The sequence below is a fragment of the Muscardinus avellanarius genome (genome assembly GCF_963383645.1).
Source record: "Muscardinus avellanarius genome assembly, chromosome: 1".
Classification (NCBI taxonomy): domain Eukaryota; kingdom Metazoa; phylum Chordata; class Mammalia; order Rodentia; family Gliridae; genus Muscardinus; species Muscardinus avellanarius.
The window spans coordinates 62,636,530-62,662,372 of NC_137786.1; the positions used below are offsets into that span (position 1 = coordinate 62,636,530).

General features: G+C 35.7%; 1 protein-coding gene across 5 annotated transcripts in view; it reads left to right on the top strand.

The window, feature by feature from the left end:
• Positions 1-267: 267 nt before the first annotated feature.
• Positions 268-25,843, top strand: part of POLK (DNA polymerase kappa) — a gene marked incomplete at both ends in the record, with an annotated part of 39,864 nt that continues 14,288 nt past the window's right edge. For 2 of the 5 annotated variants that reach the window (XM_080717800.1, XM_080717801.1), the window contains 6 exons: positions 268-402; positions 1,421-1,540; positions 10,015-10,167; positions 14,967-15,098; positions 19,442-19,595; positions 24,336-24,575. In XM_080717800.1, the coding sequence (XP_080573926.1) occupies positions 268-402; positions 1,421-1,540; positions 10,015-10,167; positions 14,967-15,098; positions 19,442-19,595; positions 24,336-24,575 (934 nt within the window). Of the gene's footprint in view, positions 403-1,420; positions 1,541-10,014; positions 10,168-14,927; positions 15,099-19,441; positions 19,596-24,335; positions 24,576-25,843 lie in introns of all 5 variants that reach the window. The other 3 variants (XM_080717799.1, XM_080717803.1, XM_080717802.1) reach the window with 3 other exon arrangements.

Consider the following 25,843-nt stretch of genomic DNA (forward strand, 5'->3'; position numbering starts at 1 on the left):
AAGCACAGTGGCTGGCTCAAAGCATGTCTAAAATATTAATTCCTTTCCTCCCTCCAAGAATATAATAACCATGAAATAGTAATTATGAAAACCTAATTAGTACTTTTTCAGGAGCTAAAAATGCTTAACTATCATTTAAATTTTTTCTTGCTGATTTTCATATCATTTTATCTTTCAAATGTCCCCTGCCATGGGTGCTTTTAAAAGCAGTGTCTATTTTGTATGCTTTTTCAGATAATAAGCAAGAAACCACTTTAAACTTACACCATGAACAGCACAAAGGAGAAGAATGGTAATTACAAAGATGATATTCTGCTTAGGATGGGACTTAATGATAATAAAGCAGGAATGGAAGGATTAGACAAAGAGAAAATTAACAAAATTATAATGGAAGCCACAAAGGTATGTTTCTTGTTTCTTTAAGTATTTATAATTTGGTTACTTTTAACCTATTTGTTTAAGAGAAAATTATTGTTTTGAATATTCTTTGTGTTAAAATCTTTTTTGTTTGTTTGTTTGTTTTTGTGGTACTGGGGTTCCTGGAAGCCCTTCTACCTCCAGCTACACTCCCACAGGCTACACTCCCAGACCTATTTTTATACATTTGTATGTGGAAACAGGGTCTCTTAAGCCAGCACAGCTGGCTTCGAACCTGCGTGATCCTCCTGTCTCTGCCTCCCAAGCGCGGGTATTACAAGCGTGCGCCACCACGCCCGGCGTGTTAAAATGTTTAATATTTCAATGTATAATATTATTAAGCTGTGAAAAGGTCCAGAATAATCTCTCTTCTATTGTTCTTGCCATCAAGCTTTCTACTTCACATGCATGTAATATGCATATAAAAGTAAAATAAAGCCTGGTGTGGTAGTATGTACCTACAATTCTAGATTCTCAGAAGGATGAAGCAGAGTATTGTAAGTGTGAGGCCAGCCTGCCGCCTTAGTGAGACCTTGTCTCAAAGAGTACAGAGGGCTGGGGCTGAAGCTCAGTGATAGAGCGCACCGGGGTTTAAAAAAAAAAAAGGACAAAATAATGTACATGCTCTTTTTCATTTTGTGTATGTGTGCTACTGGGATTTGAACTCAGGGCCTTGGGCTTGCTAGGCAAATACCACTGAGCTACATCCCCAAGTTTTTTTTTTTTACTTTTTGAGACGGGATGTTGCTAAATTATCCAGGCTTGCCTCAAATTTGCAATCTTCCTGCCTCAGCCTCCTGAGTAGCTGAGATTACCATGCCTGCCTGATCTTTTATTTACCCCTATAGGAGGAGAATACTATTATTTTCAGTCACCTAGGTAGTAAGTAGAGCTGAGTTTTGAATTCAGTCAGTCTGATTCCCGACTCTATATTCTTAGCCTCTAGGTTATACCAGTGATGTTTTCCTTCAGCCATTTTTCTTCTGCTTTGTTTCTTCCATAGGGGTCCAAATTTTATGGAAATGAGCTCAAGAAGGAAAAGCAAGTCAACCAACGAATTCATAGCATGATGCAACAGAAAGCTCAAATTACCAGCCAGCAGCTAAGGAAAGCACAATTACAGGTATCAATTCAATTGTTATAGTGGAAGTTGGTAAAATAGTAACTGACAGATAAAAATGCATTGTTATGAAGTCATAACTGCAAGTAAGATGAGGTCTAATTTTCACTATATTGTAATGCATACACACCCCACAGATGTACATGCTTTGCTAAGCATTGCTATACTCATTTACATGGAGCTTTTCCACACTTGGACATTGTCAACTCCAATTATACAGAAGAGTAAATAAGAGTTTTAATTAAGTAGCTTGACCAGCTTCATAGTCAGGTAGTTGGCAGAGCTAGGATTCAACCCAAAGCTTATGTTCTTTTTATCTTATACGTATTTTGCAGCTAGAAAAGGCCATAGGATGAACATGGCACATTTTCTGTGATGCTGACTTTGCAAAAAATGATTTGGGGGAATATATTAACTGATTAAAATGGAAAGTCACTGCCAGGCATGGTGGCCCACACCTGTAATCCAAGTGTTTGGGAGACTGAGATAGAAGGAGTGTAGGTTTGAGGATAGCCTCCGTAATGTAACAAAACTCCTAGCAATGTAGTGAGACCCTGTTTCAAAATAAATAAATAAATAAATAAATAAATAAATAAATAAATAGGTTGAGGGGTATATCTTGGAAGTAGAATGCCCCTGGGTTCAATCACTAGCACTATTTTAAAAAATCTGATTCAGTTCAATCACTAGCACTGTTCTAAAAATCTGAAAGCACTAGACTGTAACATAGTAATAAAATTTGATATTGACCTGGTGTGGTTGTGCATGCCTGTAATCCCTGTACTTGGGAGGCCTTGACAGAAGGATCACAGGTTCAAGGTTAGCCTCAACAAATAGTGAGATTCTCATCAACCTAGCAAGACCCTATTTCCAAATAAGAAATAAAATCAGGCTGGGTATATAGTTTGAAAGTAGAATGCCTCGGGGTTCAATTTCCAGTACCACACACAATTTTTTTTTTATTAATCTAATAGGCTACAAAATCCTCTTGTGATAAAAGTTCAGTCATTTTCTTTGCCAAACTATATATCATTTTATTGGTTTCATATATGTACATATACATATATACATATACATATACATATATATATATATATATATATTTTATATATATGATTTCCCAAAGCACAAGATAATTTTTAAGTGGTCTGCTCTCGTGCCAAAAGATGATTTGTCTGTCAGATCATTGTTAATACTTCATAACATCTCCTGTATGGATGTGCCATCATTTTATTTACCTTAATATCCCACCTTGGTTCCAGGTTTTGTTTTATACACAACCTTGTGGTGATCGTTCTTATTCTTCTCTCTTTACACTCTAGTACAGTTACTTTTACCACAGACAATGGTACTGTTTTACATTTCTGTTCTGACTTATGGATTTGATTTCTTCACGTACTTGTTTAAAATTAGATTTTTTCAATTCTATCAATCTTTTAGTTTTTGCATATACAGTGTCCAAAATATTGTCTCATTGTCATTTTAATTTACCATGCTCTTGCAAGGTAAATTAACATCTTTTCACAAGGCAAAGAACATCTTTTCACATGTTAGCTATTAATATTTCCGTATTATGGGCATGTCCTCTTTTATTCTATTTGTTAGGGTATAGGCCAAGTAACTGGTACAAGAAATTTATTTTATTTTATTTTTATTTAATTTTAATTTAATTTAATTTTAATTTAATTTTAATTTTTTTTGTGGTACTAGGGATTGAACCCCAGGGGCATTCTACCTCTGAACTATACCCCCAGCTCTATTTTTTATACTTTATTTTAAATGGTCTCATGAAGTTGTGGAGGGCCTCACTAAGTAGCTGAAGCTGGCCATGAACCTGTGATCCTCCTATCTCAGTCTCACCACCATGCTGGCAAGAAATATATTTTATTATTATTATTATTATTATTATTATTATTATTATTTATTATTATTATTATTATTATTATTGTGGTACTGGGGTTCCTGAAAACCCTTCTACCTCTGGGCTACACTCCCAGACCCATTTTTATATTTTTATTTGGAAACAGGGTCTCTTAAACCAGCGAGGCTGGCTTTGAACCTGCGCGATCCTCCTGTCTCTGCCTCCCAAGAAATATATCTTAAATGAGAATTTAATTTATTTTCACAAAATCCCAGCTGGAAGTGTAGCTCTGACTACCATAGTATTTTAGAGACCCAGATTCTATAAATCATGTTCTATCATCGTCTAGTGTTATCCTTTCTTGGGTTGACAGAATTGTATTATCTCCAATCCATATTCCAATCCCATATTTCCATGGTAGAGAAGAAAGAATGGGAAAAGAAATCAAAGCCAAGTAATTTGCTATTAAACAAGTAAAAAAAAAATTGCACACATGACTTAAACTCACATTTTTTGGCAGTAATTTAAGTTACAGGACCACACATAACTGCAAGAGAAGCTATAAAATATATTCTCTAGCTGGGTGGCCATGTGTGTAGCTAAAAATATGTTACTATGGAAGGAAGAAAGAATGGATTTGGAGATTCAGCTAGCAGTCTGAAGCAATAACTTTTGCCCACAATTATAGGGGAGTTTAATATCCATTTCTCTTGATTTGCAAGGTCTTATTATATATTAAAGATTTTTTCTTGCCATTTGCTGTAAATATTCCAATACATTATTTATTTTTAAAAATTTCAGTGTTTTTCCTTATTTCATTTTAAATATTTATGTAATCAAATCCAACAGTACTTTAAAACTATTTTTAAGAGTCATTTAGGTTCAGAGCAAGATTGAGCAGAAGGTAAAGACTTTTCATATACCCCTGCCCCACACAGGCATAGCCTGACTAGCATCACTCCCCATGAGAGTGCTATATTTGTTACAATTAATGAGCCTATGACTGGCACATCATATTACTCAAAATTGATGGTTCCTTATTGGTGTTGTACATCTTATAGGTTTGTACACATTTATAATGACGCGTATTCACCATTAAAGTACCATACAGAGCAGTCTTTTTTGTGCTCTGCCAACTCATTCTTCCCTGTCTACAAACCTCTGACAACCTCTGGTCTTTTTACTGTCTTCAAAGATTTGCCTTTGCCAGAATGCTATATAGTTGAAATCATACAGTATGTAGCCTTTTCAAATGGCTTCTTTCACTTAACAATATGAATTTAAGAGTATTCTTTGTCTGTTCGTGGCTTCATAGGTATTTCTTTTATGTGCTGAATATTTTTCCATCATCTGGATGTACCATAGTTTATTTATCTACTCACCTACTGAAAAACATCTTGGTTGCTTCCAAATATTGGCAATTATGAACAAGCTATTATAAACATCCATGTGCATGTTTATGTATGGACATAGATTTTCAACTCCTTTTGGTAAATGCTAAACACCTTAATTGCTGGATCATATGATAAGAATGTTTAGTTTTATAAGAAACTGCCAGCCGGGCATGGTGGCACACACTTGTAATCCCAGCATTTGGGAGGCTGAGACCAAAGGATCATGGTTCACGGACAGCCTCAGCTACTTAGTGAGGCCCTTTGCAACTCAGTGAGACCCTGTTTCAAAATAAAGAATAAAAAATTGGGCAGGGGGTGTAGCTCAGAGGTCAAATGCCTCTGGGTTCCATCCCCAGCCCCCCACCCCACACAGACACACAAAGAAAGAAACTGCAAAACACTCTTCCAACATGGCATTCCCACTAGCAATGAAAGAGAGTTTCTGTTGTTACATGTTCTCACCAGCATCTGGTGTTGTTTAGTGTTCTGGATTTGGGCTATTCTAATAGATGTGCAGTATGGTGGTATTTCACTGTTGTTTTAATTTACATTTCCCTGGCGACATGATTTTGAGCTTCTTTTCATACACTTTTTTGCTATCTCTTTGTCTTCTTTGATGAGGTCTTTTTTAAAATCAGATTGTTTGTTTTCTTATTGTTGAGTTTTAGGAATTTTCATAGATTTTGGATAATAGTCCTGAATCAGTTATATATTTTGCAAGTATTTTCTTCCAGTCTGTGGCTTCTTTTTTGACTCTCTTAAAAGTGTCTTCCATAGAACAGAAATTTGCAATTTATATTTTTTATTAAATGGCATTACATGTTTTCTAAATGATGACTTGTAATTTATTGAATTTTGAGTCCTTTCTTTACTAAATTGAAAAGAGACACTTTCTAATACAAAATTTTATTGCACTTTGGTTTATTTCTGATTTTTGTCTTCTAGTCAGTTGATTCTTTTCCTATATCAATATCATAAAAATTTAGTTATTAGAAAGTAAAAATAAAGCTGGGCGTGGTGGTGCACACTTGTAATCCCTGCACTTGAGATGCTGAGACAGGAGGATCGTGGTTCATGGACAGCCTCAGCTGCTTAGTGAGGCCCTTTGCAACTCAGTGAGACTCTGTTTCAAAATAAAGAATAAAAAATAGGGCTGGGATGTAGCTTGGAGGTAGAATTCGCCTGTGTTCCATTCTCAGTACCGCAAAAAAAAAAAAAAGAAAGAAAGTAAAAATAGTTGTTAGTATTTTCCCTTATTCATCTTTAATTTTTTTCTCCTGCATTGTTTCTTTCAAAAAAAAAACCTTAGGTATCTTTTTTTCAAGTTTCTAAAAAAATTTCCAGCATTTGGGAGGCTGAGACAGGAGGATTGTGTAGGTTCGAAGCCAACCTCAGCTACTTAGTGAGGTCCTTTGCAACTCAGTGAGACCCTGTTTCAAAATAAAATTTAAAAAACATAGGGCTGGAAGTGTTGCCCCTGAGTTCCATCTCTAGTACTGCATAAATAAATAAATAAATAAATAAATAAATAAATAAATAAAATTTAAAAATTTTTAAAATTTCAAGGGCACCAAGAATTGTATGCATGTGTTTCTCTGTCACTGTTTCCCAATAAGATGTAAAATTACAATGATAATTTTTTTTCATTTTGTCTTAATTGACTTTGTTTTTAAATTGATCTTATTCCTTAATTTACTTTCTGAACATTTTTGCTTAAGTTTTATTTATCTGTAGTCTACAAATATCTTTAACAAAAGTTTTGAAGATTCAAAGAATACATGAGTGATGTTGTCTAATAACTTTTTGCTATACAAACTACTTTTAAAGCTTATTCTTACATATGCTAATAATCTGAAGGACTAGAAATGTCTTCCATTGTATTGCAGAACTTCAGATTTTGTTCTAGTTTCAGTTGACGATTTTGTGGGAGGCTTTCTGGCATCTTTTGTAACAGGAATGGCAGGAAATGTGTTTTATGTTGATTATTGAATTGTTTCATTTGTTGAACTTCCTCTAAAAGAAGTTGTATAAGTGGAAGGACATTGAGGAAGTCCTCAAGAATCAAGAGGGTCTGAGAAAACAAGAGATGTTTTCAGGGAAATGTGTTTCTATTTTAGAATCATAAAATTCTCCAAGTGCTAGATTTTATAATGTTTGATAGGATCATGTGAACGATTGCTGGTCAAGCTCAAGTAAGTAAACTTTATGGGCATGGACTTCTAGGATGTTCATTCAGAACATCTCTATGCATTCTCCATCCTGTCCCACACTCTCATTAGACTTCATGAAGGCGCAATGCCGGTTGCAGCTACCAGAATATCTTACAAGACATTAATTCATAAGTTGAATAAACAGACACCCTTGCTGTGTTAAATGGCAGCTGCACAGCAAATCAATGCACTCTGACCAGTTTAGCAATTGACTTCATTAACTTGGATTTGCTAAATAGTCAGGAAATAGTAAGTTGGGAAAATGAAAGATGTTTCTGAAATATTCTCCTAAATGTAATAGGAATGGGAGATTTATTTTAAAGTAAATAAGGCACCTAATCTGCATATAAAATATACCATTAGAATTCTGGTTGAACTTGCTTCAATGTTAAGGACTTAAAAATCTATGTTAGGGAAACATGATAAGATAATAGAAAGAACACAGGCTTTGCAGTAATCTGGTTTCCAGGTCTAGCTCTTCCATTTGCATTATATGACTTAGGAAAAGTTACTTAATCTTACTGAGCCTTAGTTTTCTCATCTATAAAGCAGGAGTAATAATTATGATCTCAGGATTGTTTTACCACTGAGTTAGCTTTGGAAGCACTTAGTATATTGCATGATACATATGATATGCTCAATAAATGTCACTTACACTTTTAAAATTCGAGATATTATCCCTAAGCCCTGACTGTATCCCTAGATAAGTACATTAGGTGAATGTCTTTTTTAATTCTTTCAACAGCCTTTTGAGGTTAATTTAGTCCCATTTTACAAATGAAAGTAATGATGAGAGAGGGGTTTCCACTGCCATGTAACTAACGAGTGGCAGTCAGTGCTAGGACCCAAACAAAAGCCTTTTGTGTGTGTATATGTGTGGTGCTAGAGACTGAAACCAGAGGTATTCTATCTTCAAGCTACATACCCAGCCCTATTTTATTTTCTATTTTGATCCAGGGTCTCACTGAGCTCCTGAGGGTCTCCCCAAGTTACTGAGACTGGTCTCAATCTGCAATTCTCCTGTCTCCACCTCTTTCTTAAATACTGGGATTATAGGCATGTGCCACTGTATCTGGCTCAAAGCCCTTATTTTTAATCCCTGTGATATATACTGATTCTCAGCAACAAAGGAACAAGATATGTTACAGACTCAGATCAGAGCTTGAAAATCCTTGGGAGGGAAAATGGAAGAAAGGAAAACGTGAATGAGGACTTGAGTAGATGAAACTTTAGAGAGCAGTGGTGGTGTGCATCTAGTAGATGTAGAAAGAGGACAGTTCAGACAAGGGTGAGTAACGAGAGATAGTGAAGGAAAGCAGAAGGTCTGAGTCATGCAGGGGAAGGTTTCCTTTTGGCAGCTGCGCACTTGTATTAAAAGAGAGAATAGATTGCTGAGTAGACTGTCATAGCTGTCTGAGGAGAATTTTTCCCCATTTGGTTTGCTTTCTAGCTATTATCTTTATTTTTTTTTTCTAGATGATTCCAGGCCCAAATATTTTATATGCTACTCCCTTATTCTTGATTTATTATTATTTCTATTATTACGTGTGTGTGTGTGTGTGTGTGTGTGTGTGTGTGTGTGTGTGTGTGTGTGTTTTGTTTTAATGGGTATTAAATCCAGGGTCATTCTACCTCTGAGTTACATCCCAGCCCTTTTTAGTTTTGTTTTATTTTTTAATTTTTTTTATTTTTTTGGTGGTACTGGGGTTCCTGGAAGCCCTTCTACCTCCGGGCTACACTCCCAGACCTATTTTATATTTTTTATTTAGAAACAGGGTCTCCTAAGCCAGCGCGCGCGGCTGGCTTCGAACCTGTGCGATCCTCCTGTCTCCGCCTCCCAAGCGCGGGGATTACAAGCGTGCGCCACCACGCCCGGCGATTTAGTTTTGTTTTAAATCAGGATCTCACTAGGTTGCTGTCTCGCTGTGTTCCTTATGCTGCCTCCTCCCTCAGCCTCCCAAATGATGGGATTGTAGGCATGGGCTGCCCTGCCCTGCAACTCCCTTGTTCTTAATCAACTCATATCTTAGTCATATTGTTTTGGTTACTATAGATTAAGTTTTTAGTCTACCTTTGTTTTTATTAGTCTCCATGATTTGTCTGCATCTAGTCAGGATGCTATTCTCTAGTCAAAAATTGATGTACAAGAAGAAACAGTTTTAAATCAGGATGGTAAATCAGAATGAAATTGAAAACTTTCATGTAGAGATGCAGTGCCTCACTGAAAGAAGTTAGCCTTCTCCAAGGTTTTTATAATACTTCCTTACTTCCTTCTCTCTTTCTTTCTCAGTGTTTTTTTCTTTTTTCTTGTGTGTGTGTGTGTGTGTGTGTGTGTGTGTGTGTGTGTGTGTGTGTGTGTGTTAGAACCTACCTCTTAGCTGCACCTCTAGCCCTATTTTACTTTCACTTAGAAACAGGCTCTCATTAGGTTGATGAGAGTCTCACTACTTGCTAAAACTGTCCTTGAACCTGAGATCCTCCTGTCTCAGACTCCTAAGTACTGGGATTACTGATGTGCACTACCACGCCTAGCTCTCCTCTTTAAACCAACATTTTCTTTGTTGCTATTTTAAGACATTAACATGAGTCAAATGGAATTTGCTTATTTTACCTAAATTGAAACTTTCAGTTATATTAAGTCATTCTCCAAATTTGTAAAGCAGTAGAGCCATTTGATATTAGCAGTTGGAATAGTTCATTCAATAAATATTTATTAAGTTCCTATTGTATTCCTGGGAATATAGAAAAGAGAGTTGTTAGGAAATGATATTTGAGAATAGGGTACTTATATTTGTAAAAATAAATGCATATACCAGTCTTAATAAACAACAATAAATTATACACCAAAAAATACTCATGAGCAACCATGAAATAGTCATAGGTCATTAGGTGGATTGGGTGGATGGATGTATGGAAACAGACATATATGTGCTAAATTTATATTAAGGTTTCGATTAATGATGTTTCAATATTATGTTGTCTAAAAGTATCTTAACATCTTTTTAAATTAAGGTTGACAGATTTGCAATGGAGTTAGAACAGAGCCGGGATTTGAATAATACCATAGTACACGTTGACATGGATGCTTTCTATGCAGCTGTAGAAATGAGGGACAATCCAGAATTGAAGGACAAGCCCATCGCTGTAGGATCAATGAGTATGTTGGTAAGTAGGTGAAGATCAAAACCATAAGGTGTGGTGTTGCAGGCCTGTAATGCCAGTGCTTGGGAGACAGAGACAAGAGGATCACAGGTTCAAGTCCAGGCTCAGCTATTTAGCAAGAATCTGTTTCAAAATAAAAAATAAAAATGGCTGGGAATGTAGCACTAAGTAAACAAATAAATAAAGGCAATTTTATAGCATATTTAAGTAGCTCTAATTAGCTCATGAAGAGGGAAGACTTTATTGAAATCTACCAATTTTCTGAGTGACTTACATGCTCTGTTTCTGAATCCTTTCAATGTACCTTGGGTACTAATTTTTGTTTCTTTTTAACAGAAAGCAAACTCAAACGATTAATAACTTAAACAAAGTTACAAACCCAGTTAAATGATAGAGTGACAGTGTGTTTCTATTGCAAATAGATTTTTCCTAAGTGTCTAATTGACGAAAGTTGAAGAAAGAAAAAGAAGTGTTATTCTAAAGTAGAGATTTTCAACTGTGGCCTGTAGGTCAAGTCCAACCTGCTGTGTTCTTTTGTAATAAATTTACTGGAACAAAGTTAGAGACATTTATTACTGGAGTTGCATTAAAAGAGCAGAATTGAGTAATTACAACAGAAAACATATGATCTGCAAGCCTAAAACTATTTGCCAACCCACTTCTAGAATGACATATTTAATTACTCTAGTACATTTAGAATGCACTTAGTTTTTCCCATAACTCAGAATCCTTTTTTTTTTTTTTTTTTTTTTTTTTTCAGTACTGGGGATGGAACCCAGGGGCATTATACCTCCAAGCTACACCCCCAGCCCTGTTTTTTATTCTTTATTTTGAAACAGAGTCTCACTGAATTGCAAAGGGCCTCACTAAGTAGCTGAGCCTGGCTGCAAACCATGATCCTCTTGTCTCGGCCTCCCAAATGCTGGGATTACAAGTGTGCGCCACCACGCACGGCTCAGAATCTTTTTTTGTTCTTTCTTTTTGCTATCCTGATCATAGAAGGTAAAGGTGACCAGGAAAGCTGTATGTGGCTGAAAATATGTTGGGAATTAAAAGTACTAATTAAACTAGATGGATTTTTATACAAAGAAACATGCTAGAGAACAAGGAGAATTCTTCCCTGTTGCTGACTTCCTGCAGTGCCTTAGCTATAACCTAATCACTACAGAATAAATGTTTATTATATTTGTAATCTGATTTTTCTTTATCTCTGCTCTTGTGTGTGTGCAAACAACTGACAAATCTGGTTCTAAAAGAATGTTAATTGAAAGGACACTTACTCCCCTTTCTCACAAATCAACATATACTTTTAAAAAATTAATTAGGAAGATATGAGACTTTATCTTTTTGTTGTTGTTTTTGTTTTGTTTTTAAATGTTTTATTAACAAGATCATGAAAATTACACAAAGGTATTGCAGAAAGATAGCTTAAAATTTAGTATATCTTAGAGGCAAAGTATTTATTATATATACCCACATACAATTGCTGCTTCCTTTGCAGAATTAGATGCAAAACTCATCCACTAATGTACATAGACTTAGCAGGGCATGGTGGCATCTCCCTAAAATCATAGTACTCGGGAAGCTGCTGCTACAAGAAGATTGCAGGATTGAAGCTAGCCTCAGCAACTTAAGCAAGCTCTTCCACCACTTACCAAAGCGTTGTTTTAAAAAAAAGTGCTGGGGGATATCTTGGAGGTAGAATGCTCTTGGTTTCGAACTCCAGTAAAACACACACACACACACACACACACACACACACACGCCTTGGATTGTAGCTTGAAGGTAAAATGCCTCTGAATTCAATCCCAGTATTAGCACCAGCAACAACAACAACAAAAAAAAAACCAACTTTATTTTCCATTTTTTTTTATTTTTTTTAAATTTTTATGTGGAACATATTGAAAATGGCATACATTCAGACTGTACTTGGTGTCCCTCCTGCTTCCCCTTCCCCTTTCAACCCTAAATGAGTGTCCTGGTTAACCATGCTACATTCACACTTTTACACATATTCGGATATAGCTCCTCCATTAATCAACCTCAGCCTTCTTCCTCTCCTACCCTTCCTTTCTAGCTTTGCTGAGGTTTCCCCTCCATTATCTGGAGTCCCTCTGGTATTCCTAATAGTCACTAGTTTGGGCATATTAAGAAAACATATGTCCCTTCTCTTTCTGTGCTTGGCTGATCTCACTTAACATAATCTTCTCTATATATTAACACACACACACACCCACACGCACGCACTTTAGCCATGTTAGAACTAAGCCCACTGCTTTTGAACCCAGGGATGCTCTACCACTGAGCTATATCCATCAGCCCTTCTTTATACATTTTTATTTTGAGATAGAATCTCACTAACAGCTGGCCTTGAACCTACAATGCTCCTGTTTCAGCCTCCCATACACTAGGATTTCAGGCGTGTGCCACAACACCTAACCAGGACTCATCGCTTTTGAAATCCGCAAAATATTCTTTCTGATAATATCTATCCTCCTAAAAACTGGTTGTATCCAAATTCAAAATTATTACTAGCTATATTTAAACAAAGACTATCTCTTCTGTATACTGAACTAATAGATTTACCTTCTGATAAGAGTTGAAGCATAATTGTTTTAGACTTAGTAAACTTGAAAACATATCTATAATTAATTAGAGTAATTAATTAGATTATTCCAGTGCTACAGAGAGCTTTAGTCCCATCTGCATTTTCCTTTCCAGAACACTGATCCAAGGATTAGCCTAGTTTTGAATACTGTCAAGATTTTTACAATACTTTTTGAAAACCATTTTAAAAATTGATATTATTCTGAAATAACTTGGATCTTCACTTGAAATTTCAAATAATGATTCCACTTATAATTTTTTCTTTTTGGGTACTATGGATTGAACCCAGCCAGGGTTATTCTACCTCTACGCTATGCTTCAAGCCCTAGTTTTTATTTGGAAACAAAGTCTCACTAAGTTGCAGAGGGTCTCACCTGGCTGCTGAGGCTGGCCATGAACCTCCCAAGTACTAGGATTACAGGCATGTGCTTATATGCTCAGCTGTGATAACATTTTAAAAATAAATGGTATTATAACTACTAGGTTGACATAGACTACTGTCAAGTATTTTCATCAAGACTGTAATAAGTAATATTCTCCTTCTTACTCTCATACTTTTTAAATTCCATTTCCTAGTCAAAGTATTGTTCACCCAGAAAACATATATTCAAGCTTTGAGAAATAAAACTTAATTTGAAGTTCTTTGAAAGCTTTAATTACTTCATTTTGGAGATTTGATTTGCCTAATCATATAATAAATCTTTGATTTTTTTTTCTGTTCTTGATGAAAAATTTTCAAAATTCCAAGAACCACAAATTCTAAAAGCATACTACAGGTCAAGCATCCCTAATCGTAGAAATTCAAAATCTACTGCTCAAAAATTTCAGAGTTTGGCATATTTTGGATTTTAAATGTTCAGGTAAAGCCGGGTGTGGTGGCACACACTTGTAATTCCAGCATTCGGGAGGCTGAGACCGGAGGATCACAGTTCGCAAACCTCAGCTACTTAAGTAGTGAGGCCCTCTACAACTCACTGAGACCCGGTTTCAAAATAAAGAATAAAAAAAAAAATAGGGCAGGGGCTGTAGCTCAGAGGTAAAATGCCCCTGGCACAAAAAAAAAAATGTTCAGATAATAGATGCTTAGCTGGTAACATCTATGCAAATATTTCAAAATCTGAAAGACTGAAATACTTCTAGTCCCAAGCATTTTGAGTAAATGATACTCAACCTGTATTGTATTATACTATATGATTATGTTCTATACTGTGACTTTTATGTAATGTCTATACTATTCTATAACTTTATAACTATTCTCTACTATTTGCTCTACTATTACTTTCATATAATAAAATCTACTATCATCTGGACATTTATATGTGCTATATTACAGATAGGCATTAGAACCAATGAAGTTATGTGACTCATTATGAAACATTCTTTTAATTAGCACAGCGTTACTTACTGCCTACTATCACATTAAAGTGTAGGGACAGCTGGGCATAGTGGTACATGCCTATAATCATAGCATTTAAGAGGCTGAGACAGGAGGATCACAGGCTCAAGGACAACCTCAGCAACTTAGTGAGGTGCTCAGCAAATTAGAGAGATCCTGTTTCAAAACAAAAAAATAAAATACGGATGGGGTTTAGCTCAGAGCCAGAATACCTCTATGTTCAATCCCCAATACCATGCACAATAAATAAATAAATAAATATGTGTGTTTGTGTGTGTGTATATATATATATATATCCATATATAGTCTCTCATATATATCCATTATAGTCTCTCTCAATATTGTCCATATATATCTATACATATATATATCTATAAAATATATATGGACAATATTGAGAGAGACTATAATGGTACCATGACAGGAAAAGTCAGTGTAGTTTAAGACAGTGGCCTATAAAAAAAATGTTCTTGAGTTGCACGTGGTGGCGCACGCTTGTAATCCCAGCATTTGGGAGGCCGAGACAAGAGGATTGTGGTTCGCTGCCAGCCTCAACTACTTAGTGAGGCCCTTTGCAACTCAGTGAGACCCTGTTTCAAAATAAAGAGTAAAAAATAGGGCTGGGGTGTAGCTTGGAGGTAGAATGCCCCTGGGTTCCATCCCCAGTACTGCAAAAAAAAAAAAAAAAAATGTCCTTGAATTGAAAATGAACCTCAGTGATATGTGTCTTATGAATGCATTGATCAATATGTCCATTTAGGTTTGTTTATTTTTCACCATGTGGTCAATTCTCTTTCAGTCTACTTCAAATTACCATGCAAGGAGGTTTGGTGTTCGTGCAGCTATGCCAGGATTTATTGCTAAGAGACTTTGCCCACAACTTATTATAGTACCCCCAAACTTTGACAAATATAAAGCTGTGAGCAAAGAGGTAAGTTATTGTCTCCACCCCCACTTCTGTCCTTTCACTGGTTTTCTGTCAACTCCAAATACTATAGCACATCAGGATTCAGTCTTAACTTATTCCTTTAGTCTCATCTTCAACTACTTCTTAAGCTCCTGTGTTGAATATTGAGCTGGTTACAACCTGGAATATACCATTCTGTGTCCTGGTTATTTGTCTTTCCATGTATTTTTCATCTGCTTATGAAAGTCCTCTCCCCAACTTTGAGTAGCCTTAATTATAAAATTAATTTTAGCTGTTTTTCCTTACTATGCAAAGTACACTTTCTTCTGGAACTACTTTATATTTGTCATTTATAGAACCTACTCATCATTACTTGCAATCCCTCCTGAGTAAATTTTTTATCAATGTTTTAAACAGTGACAAAAATTTCCTTATTTTGATCAGCTGCTTTCCTTGGTCCACGATCTTGTGAAGATTCTTGAACATTTAATGGCTAAGAGTCTGATAATCAAAGTAAAAAGGGATAATCCATTGCTTTGAAAATGATCTTTGAAGACAGGTGTGGTGACACACACTTGTAATCCCAGCATTTGGGAGGCTGAGACAGGAGGATTGTGGTTCTCAGCCAGCCTCAGCTACTTAGTGAGGCCCTTTGCAACTCAGTGACACCCTGTTTCAAAATAGAGTAAAACATAGGGCTGAGGGTAGCTCCGAGGTACAACACCCCTGGGTTCCATCCTCAGTACTGAGAGAGAGAGAGAGAGAGAGAGAGAGAGAGAGAGAGAGAGAGAGAGAGAAAAGAAGAAGAAGAAGGAGGAGGAGGAGGAGGAGGAGAAGAGGGAGGGAGGGAGGGAGGGAGGGAGGGAGGGAGGGAGGGAGGAAGGGTCTTTGAAGGATAAAGATTTGATTACTTACTAAAATTCCAAACTGTCTCATGTGAAAAACTACCATTTTCCCTATTTTGGGTGACAACTGGCCTGTCATGCCAATTGTTATAACTTAATTCTTGAATTAAAATGATAGCGTGTAGCCAGGCGTGGTGGCGCACGCTTGTAATACCCCTTGAGAGGCAGAGACAGGAGGATCACGCTGGTTCGCTGGCTTAAGAGACTCTGCTTCCAAATAAATATAAAATAGGTCTGGGAGTGTAGCCCGGAGGTAGAAGGGTTCCATCCCCAGTACCACCAAAAAAATAAAAATAAAAATAAATTATAGCATGCTACATCTGCATCACTGTAGACTATTATAGTAAAATGCAATGTGTTCAAATAAAGACTACTGTCTGAGTGGAAACACTTAAAAACTGCCCCCTATTACCAATTAGACATGCAAGTAATCTTAAAATTGATTCACTCTATTTGTATTCTATCTAATTTTCCCTGGAAATGACACCCCACCCCAGGTTTTAAAGCATTTTCTTAGCCAGGCATGGTGACACACACTTGTAACCCCAGTACCTGGGAGGCTAAGACAGTAAAATTGCAAGTTTGTGGCCAGCCTCAGCTACTTAGTGAGGCTCTCTGCAACTTAGAGACCCTGTTTCAAAATTTAAAAATAAAGAATAAGCCCGGCGTGGTGGTGCATGCTTGTAATCTTAGTTCTAGGGAGGCTGAGACAGGAATATCACAGGTTCGAGCCCAGCCTCAGCTACTTAGGCCCTCTGAAACTCAGTGAGACCCTGTTTCAAAATAAAGACTAAAAAATAGGGCTGGGGTTGTAGCTTGGAGATAGAATCCCTCTGGGTTCAACCCCCAGTACCACAAAAAAAGAAAAGGTAGGAGGAAAGAGGAAGGGAGGGGAAACAATAGAGCTGGAGGTGTAGCTCAGAAGTAGAATGTCCCTGGGTTCATCCCAAGTTCCAAAAAAAAAAAAAATGCATTTTCTTTATTTTTTCAAAACAGTCTGTTAAAACAAGTGTTTTTTGCCTTCATGTGTTGACCATTAGTTTTTTTTTTTTTTTTTACTGTATTTCTAATTAAAAAGAGATAAATGCTAACCATAAATACAGGCTTTTAAACAAGTCAAAAATCTTACAAACTACTTGGTCAAAAAGAATTTCAAGTCTGACTTTAACTCAGTAAAACTTTTGACAGTATGACAATGAAAACTAGGTTAGTTTTAGTTATCTTTAGTGTGTTTATTTATAGAAGTTGGAAAATTCTTTGGATTGAAGCAAGATCTACTTAGTTAATTTAAGGATAATAAATCAATTATAGATACATTAGTATTTCTGGTTTGGTTAGGAAGATCGGGAAGATCCTTGTCCAAAATATTGGAATAATTTTAATGGCTCTTTGGAGCTTTAAAAGCTTGAGTTTTACCGAGAGCATTTCTATTTTAGTTCTTATAGCAGTATCCTATGTAAAGAAAATATGTACTCGCCAGTTTCTCTAAGAGAGCACTTCTCATTCAGAATCTTATGTGGCTGCCAACTACAGACTTTCCAGTTTCATTTTCACTAAGATTCTATTTGAGTATAATATAGAAATGGTTTCCTGTGTATGAACAAATCTATTTAAGGCATTCTCTGAGTAAAACGTTGCCAAATTTTATATCACCATTTTCTAAAATTTTCCTTCACTCATCTGCTTATAATTAATTCTTTTAAAGCGAAAATGCCTTCTTTTCATAAAACAACAAATTTTTCTCATGATACAATAGACAGCTCTTAAATAACATAATTTAGCCAACATGTTTTCTAGCATATGTATTATTTCAGCAAACATTCTCTCTAATCACATCTAATATTTCAGTTGTAAAAAAAAAACCAAGAAAGCCTTATAGTTTCGTGTAGTATAATTATATAAAAGGTACCTGTGGATTATATCAACTATAATTCTAATCTCTGTATGTATTTTTTATACCGTGACTAAACTCCAGATTTCACCATCATTTAGTATAACCATGCAATTACATTACACATTTTGTCACCTTTTCCATTCCAACTCCAATAAATAGTAGTTTCATTTTTCTGTATGGATACATACATTAATGTGTGCATTAAGTGGAATTTTGTGTGAGTGTTAGAACTAATTAAAATATACCTTAGCCATGTATGGCAGTACATACCTGTAATCTCGGTATTTGGGTGGGTGAGACAGGAGAGTCACAGGTTGAAGACCAGCTTTAGCAGCTTGGCAACTCTTGTCAATTTAGTGAGACCTTATTTCAAAACAAACAAAAAATAAATTAAAAAAAGTAAAAAGGGCTAGGGATGTAGCTCAGAGGTTCAATCCCCAGTAACACACACACACACACACACACATACACACACACACAAACACACACACACACACACACAAATATACCTACTTTCCAAAACAACATAGTGTCTTTACATAAGGTTATTCTCTTTATAAATGAACAAAAATCAAGCTGAGCATGGTGGCAGACACTTGTAATCCCAGTACTTGGGAGGCTGAGAAAGGAGGATTGCAGGTTCTCAACCATCCTTAGCTTAGTGAGGCCCTCCACAACTTAGTGAAAGCTTGTTTTAAAATAAATAATAAAAAATAGCGCTGAGAAGCCAGGCATGGTGGCACACTCTTGTAATCCTACTACTTAGAAGGCTGAGACAGGAGGATTGCAGGTTCAAATCCAGTCTCGACAATTTAGTGAGGCCCTCTGCAATCTAGTGAGACTTTGTTTCCAAATAAGAAATAAAATCAGGCTGGAGGTTTAACTCAGACATAAAATGCCTCTGACCCTGGGTTCAATCTACAGTACCACACACACACACACACAAAAAGCAGTTGAGCAAAAATCATCATAAAAGATGGGGGAGAAGGCCGGGCATGGTGGCACACATTTGTAAACCCAGCGTTTGGGAGGCTGAGACAGGAGGATCACACACGTTCAAAGCCAGCCTTAGCTACTTAGTCAGGCTCTCAGCAACTTAGTGAGACCCTGTTTCCAAATAAATTACAAAATAGGGCTGGGAGTAGCCTGGAGGTAGAAAAGCCCCTGGGTTGCACCCCAAGTACCACACAAAAAATAAAGATGAGGGGAAGTAAAATCCTCTCATTTCACTTCTACTTTTGACTACCTACCTAAAACCATTTTTTTCTGTGACTACTAGAATGATGTGTTAGATTTATTTGAATCACTTACTATATATATCTAGATATAGGTGGCATCAAAAGAAGCTATTTCATGGTCTTCTACCTTCATGATCCATTTTAAGACAAAAGAGAATTTGACAAATATGCACCAGTAGTAAATTATTTATTCCTTAAATCCATGAACTATTGATTGCTGGATCATTACTATAGTTACAAAGTAAGAATATTAATGTTTCTTACCAGCTATATATAATAGGAGGTTTTGCTGTGGCAGCAAAATTTAAACCTTTTTTGTTCCTTTTGAAGGTTAAGGAAATACTTGCTGATTATGATCCCAATTTTATGGCCATGAGTCTTGATGAAGCCTATTTGAATATAACAAAGCACTTACAGGAAAGACAAAATTGGCCTGAAGACAAAAGAAAGTATTTCACCAAAGCTGGAAGTTCTTTAGAAAACGGTAAGCAATTTATTGGAGCTATCAAACTAAAACAGAAAAATGATCTTTAACCCAGTAAACTCATTAGGATGTATAAGCAGTAGAACTAGATACATTTTTAATAAAAAAAAATTTAAAATATATTGATGGTGTATTTTGCTATTTTATTATGGTGGTACCTGCTTGTAACCCCACTGCTTGGGAGGCTGAGATGGAGTATCTCAAGTAAAAACCTCAGCCTCAACAACCTAGATAGACCCTGTTTCAAAAATAAAATAATTTAAAAAGGGCTAAGGGAGTAGCTCAGAGATAGAATGCCCCTGGGATCAACTCCCAGTACCACCAAAAAACAAACAAATGAACAAAAAAACCACATGAGTGGATTTTTTTGTTGTTGAATATATAAAAATATCACTTTAAATCAAGTGAGATTGTTTTATCTTCAGACACAAGAGTCAGCCAAGTCCCTGAACATCATAATATCATAGCAATTATTTTCTTAAGATTAACCAACAAAGGGTTTAGATTGCATTGAAGCTGAGGAAGTTATCTGTTTAAAGTAGCCTTTTTTGATTTTGTTGTTGTTGATAAAAATTAGATTATACTGGGTGTGGTGTCAGTTGCCTGTGATCCCTGTTCTTGGGAGGCTGAGATAGGAGAATAACAGGTTCAAGGCTAGCACAAGGTAACTTAGTGTGACCGTGTTTCCAATGAAAAAATTTTAAAATAGGCTGGAAATGTAATTTGGTGGTAGGATGCTCTGGGTTTAATCCTCAGTATTGAAAAAAAGAAAGTGAGGTCTCTGATATGATTTCCAAGTCTTTGGTCCATCTTGAATTGATGCTTGTGCAGGATGAGAAAGTGGAGTTTATTTTCATTTTTCTGCATATGGTTAGCCAATTTTCCCATCACCATTTGTTGAAGACACTATCTTTTTTCCAGTGTATATTTTTGGCCTCTTTGTCAAAAATCAATTGGGTAAGTGTGCAGATTTGTTTCATAGTCTTCTATTCTGCTCCATTGTTCTGTATGTCTGTTTTTGTGTAGTCACAAAAAGTAAAATGTCAGATGCTCTCCCTAATATGTGGAAGCTAGGAAAAAAGGGGGGTCATAGGAAGAACTCTAGATGAAGAAAGAGAAACCATAGATGAGCCAATAAGACGACCTAACTGAGGGTTGATGGGAGGAAGGAAGAGGGAAATTCCCTAATGTACATGGAGTATATTCATAAACATATCAAAATCAATCACTTAGCCAAACATGAGAAGGAGGGAGGGAGGAGGAAATGGGGTGGAAATTAGGGAAGGGCCAAATGAGTGATGTGCGTGTGTATGTCTCTATCATCTTGTACCCCATTAAGATGAATGACTACAATGCACCAATAAGAAATTAAAAAAGAAAAAGTAATTAGATTAAAAGTTTGCCTCAGACATATCAAAACATTGAATAACTTTATCTTTCTTTATTTCCTAAGTTTTCTGCATTCTGTATCTAATATAGCAATTATGACCATTTCAATCTTCTCAAAATTAATGACTTACCTCTCTCTTCTTTGCCCTATACTTTATTTTGATTCTAAAATACAATGAAACCATGATTCTATAGGGTTTTTTTTTAAACAGTATCTTTATTACCTATCCAAAGCAATGTCAAGAAACATGCAGATGTTACACATATTGCTTCCAAAACTTTGCCAAAGACATGGTTGCTTTAAATGTTTGAGCTGCCCTGGATTCCTGAGAGTTCACTTGAACTGAAAAGGTGACTTGGAAGGTTTTTCTTACAAACCACCTCATTGTTTCCTGTGCATAACTGATTTACTACTTCAGATGGATTAGGCAATGGTGGGGAAACTTGTTGGTAACTTTCCTTGAAGCAAAAATGGTGTAAATGCAATGACATAACATTCTGTCTTTCACATTCTTGGACCTCGTGTCATTTGGAGCAATTTTAATATAGACAATGAAGCACAACTTCATTACTTTATCTAAAGCCTTTAGAGGTAGGGCTTTCTCTTTTCTTTGAAAGAAACATTTAACAATAATACTAACTTCTGGACTTGGAGCAAAAGATTTTCCTTCCTTGGTATAACTTTATTGTTTGGAAACGTGGCACATAAAGCCTGATATCATTTTGTTTGAAGTTTTACATTGTTAGTTCCTTAGTTTTCATAAGAGAAGAGAAAAGGGGGTATCATTGAATAGTTATATCAATGCATCTCCTAAGGGTTTTCTATAATTACATTTACTTTTATGTTTTAAAAAAATACATTGGGATTGTTGTATGTCCAAACTCACTATTAGGATTTGGCTTTTTAGCATCTATTACTTTTAACATATTTATTTGTGTAGTGTCCTCTTTATGTACTTTATATTCTTAATCAATTGAAGTTGCCTAACTTTTTTTTCTTGTATATAAATCCCTGTGGGCTAGACTTTCAGGCGTATCCGATCTCACATTAACAAGAGAGGTGTGGCAGGTGATTGATATATCTTCCTCTAAGGTCAGACACTTTCCACTGTTTGCCTTTTTTCTAAAAGGTACGTTTGTCTTTAGAAATGTATTGCTAATGACCATCTCTGCTTACACATAAAATAATAATTTCTATTTTGTTTAAGCTGCCAAATAAATGTGGATGGTGCCAGGCTATGTAAGAAACTGAAATACCATACTTTAGCACTTATAATCTAGATGGAATGCTTTAATCTTATTATTATACTCTGATCCCTAATACTCAGGATTATAAAGACATTTTAGTTAGGAAGTGAATAAATAACTTCAGCAGTTAGTTGGCAGATAGGCCTCTCAAAGACACACAATGCAGTTCAGATTGAAAAGGTATGTTCTGCACCATTCTGTGGCAGCTCTAATATTAGTGTACCAGAGGCAGCATCCTTTGCTTCCTCCTGTAGCTACAATTCTGCTGTGACAGTGACTCACCTAAGGCAGAAAGTGAGGCCCGAGGTACAAATCTTTACATAAGGCGCTCTGCAGAAGGGGCTGTGGATATGACAGGTACCCTCCCTGGTCTGCAGCTGTTCTGTAGCTCCCTTTACCTTGACCTCCATGATTCCCATGGGGAAAAGGCTCCTGATGAGTAGCTAATCAATACTCATAATACCCTCTTGAGTTGTTTTGAATTTCCAAATGAAAATATAAAAAATGAAACTGAACTGAAGCACAAAAATAAGAGCTAAAGTAAGTTTGAAAATAATGCGACCAGGTGTATTCATTTCAAGTCACCCCCCCCCATGCCATTTTGGCATGGGGCTGTATTTCTATTTTCTGTATTTCTATCTTTCTAATCAAATTCTTTAAATCTTCCAAAAAAAAAAAAAAAGAAAGAAAAGAAAAGAAAAGAAAAGAAAAGAAAAGAAAAGAAAAGAAAAGAATGCAACCTGAGAATTCAGTTTTGGAAAATACCTGTCTATAACATAATTCATATTACATAACTAGAGTTTTGAATTAAGTGTTTATCATATTATTTACATAATCTTTTAAAAAGTTTTCTAAAAGATTAAGTTCATTTTTCAAGTAATATGCCTTCATACCTTCATATGTGCCTTAAAATTTAATTTGAGAAATTTGGTGGTACTGGGAGTGGAACCCAGAGGCTTTCTACCTATGGGCTATATTCCCAGAGCTATTTTTTTTTTTAATATTTTATTTGGAAACAGGGTCTCACCAAGTAGCTGAGAGCCTCACTAAGTAGCTGAGGCTGGCTGCGAACCTGGGTGATTCTTCTGTCTCAGCCTTCCAAGCGCGGGGATTACAAACGTGTGCCAACATGCCCAGCTCAAGAAATTTAAGTTTTGCTTTTGCGTTTATCTGAATTTGAAAAGTACTTTATGTACTAAGATTATAATATGGTATCTGAAAACACTACTGTTAATCTTAATTGTTATAAATACATTTAAACTGTATTTCTCCTACATTTAAACTCAGAAAATGTCTTTAATGACATTTTTAGTATAAACATATATTTAAATGTATTTTATAGTCTTGTTTCAAAAAATACAAATAAAATGAGGTAATACTAGGTTGGTGGTTTTTTTTTTTTTTTTTTACTTTTTAATAATAATGGTTCTTTCCCTTAAACTTGGATCTTGATCAATTCAGTTGAACCCTAAGAAATGTATAAAGAAGAATAAATTTCAGGAATAACTATTAATTGCAAATGTGCCCTTAGCAAAAGTGATACTTAATAAGCAAGCAAGTCAAAATTAAAATATTTGAAAGAAGAAAATTCAGATTAGTATAACATTGGAATGTTTCTTTTATGAATAAAGAAAAATTTAGTTTTTTTCCCTTGAAAACTTGTTTTTTAGGTGTAGTGAATTTATACTGCTTATAGCCTTTTTCCTCATCTCTAAATTCTAATTTAATAAGAGGTTTTTTTCTCCCTGAAGAAGAATAAAGGAGAAAAAGTATTTACTTTTTTAAAGAGAAAAGTAATGGATGCAAAAATTAATGAGTTTTACATACAATATTTTCTTTTAAAATGTATACTTTGAAAATAGATCATAGAAGAGCCCAGACAGTTTTCTTGATTTAAACACCTACAAAATATAAATTCTAGTATTACACATTTTTAGAAACTAAATTAAATTTGCTTTGTCTTCAGAAATAATGTGGGAGAAATAAATATTTTTTCCACAAAAAAGAAAAATTTAATTTTAAAAAAGAAGAGTGGGAAACCTAATTTGTGAAGTATATACACCTTAAAATGAAGGTGAATTACTGTTCCTGTTTGTTATTTAGATAAACCAGGAAGGGAAGTTAATGAATTGACAGAGCATGAACGGTCCATCTCTCCGCTACTTTTTGAAGACAGTCCTCCTGATTTGCAGCCTGCAGTAAATCCTTTCCAAGTGAACTTTGAAGAACAAAACAGTCCTCAAGTACAACAAAATTCAGTTGTTTTTGGAACATCAGCTGAGGAAGTGGTAAAGGAAATTCGTTTCAGAATCGAGCAAAAAACAACACTGACAGCCAGTGCAGGTACTTAAAAGGGTATTAATGGAGACTGTGATTATCATTTTTAGACTGGCTAAGTGAAGAGTAATAATAGTTTCTCGTTATAAAAGATGTGATATCATCCTGTTTATGCTTTGATTCAACTTCTAACAACTTCACCTATTCAGAAGAGCTATGAATAGTTCTTTTTTGGGAAGATTTTATCCCTGTCCTAGATTACATTGCCATGCAGGACCCAGAAAGCATTAGGGAGGAGAAAAAAGCAAACACCAACTAGCAGCATCACACTTCAGAACTATCTGGTAAAAGGAAAAACAGCTTTACCTATGTCAGTAACTCATAAAGGCATCACTATGTCTTAGCATAATAACTAATTGCATTATGAGAACCTTGAGAGTTATCTTGTAAAAGTCATATTGTGATTAAGTTAGTCTTCTCCATATCAAAGCATGAGAATGAATGGTAAATTTTAGGAAGATTGAAAATTGAAAACTAAAAAAAATTGAAAAGACTATTTAAATAGTTGAAAATTGAGAGCCGGGCGTGGTGGCACACGCTTGTAAATCCCCGCGCTTGGGAGGCTGAGACAGGAGGATCACTCAGGTTCGAAGCCAGACTCAGCTGGCTTAAGAGACCCTGTTTCCAAATAAAATATAAAATATGTCTAGGAGTGTAGCCCGGAGGTAGAAGGCCCCTGGGTTCCATCCCCAGTACCACCAAAAAAGAAAAAAAGAAAATTGAAAAGAACTATTAGAACTATTTAGTGAATTTATTTATTTATTTATTTATTTATTTATTTATTTATTTATTTATTTATTTATTTTTGGTGGTATTGGGGGTGGAACCCAGAATCTTTGTGTGTGTGTGTGTGTGTGTGTGTGTGTGTGTGTGTGTGTTACTGGGGGTAGAACCTGGAGACTTTTCTACCTCTGGGCTATACTCCCAGACCTATTTTCTGTTTTATTTGGAAACAGGGTCTCACTAAGTTGCCGAGAGCCTCACTAAGTAGCTGAGGCTGGCTTTGAACCTGTGCAATCCTCCTGTCTCAGCCTCCCAAGTGCTGGGATTACAAGCGTGCGCCACCATGCCTCGCTAGTGAATATATTTAAATATACCTATGTCAAACTACCTTAATCATCAGTACTCTTAAAAATTATAAAATATGCCGGGCATGGTGACGCACACTTGTAATCCCCACTCTTGGGAGGCAGAGGCAGGAGGATCGTGCAGGTTCGAAGCCAGCCGCGCTGGCTTAAGATACCCTGTTTCCAAATAAAAATATAAAAAATGGT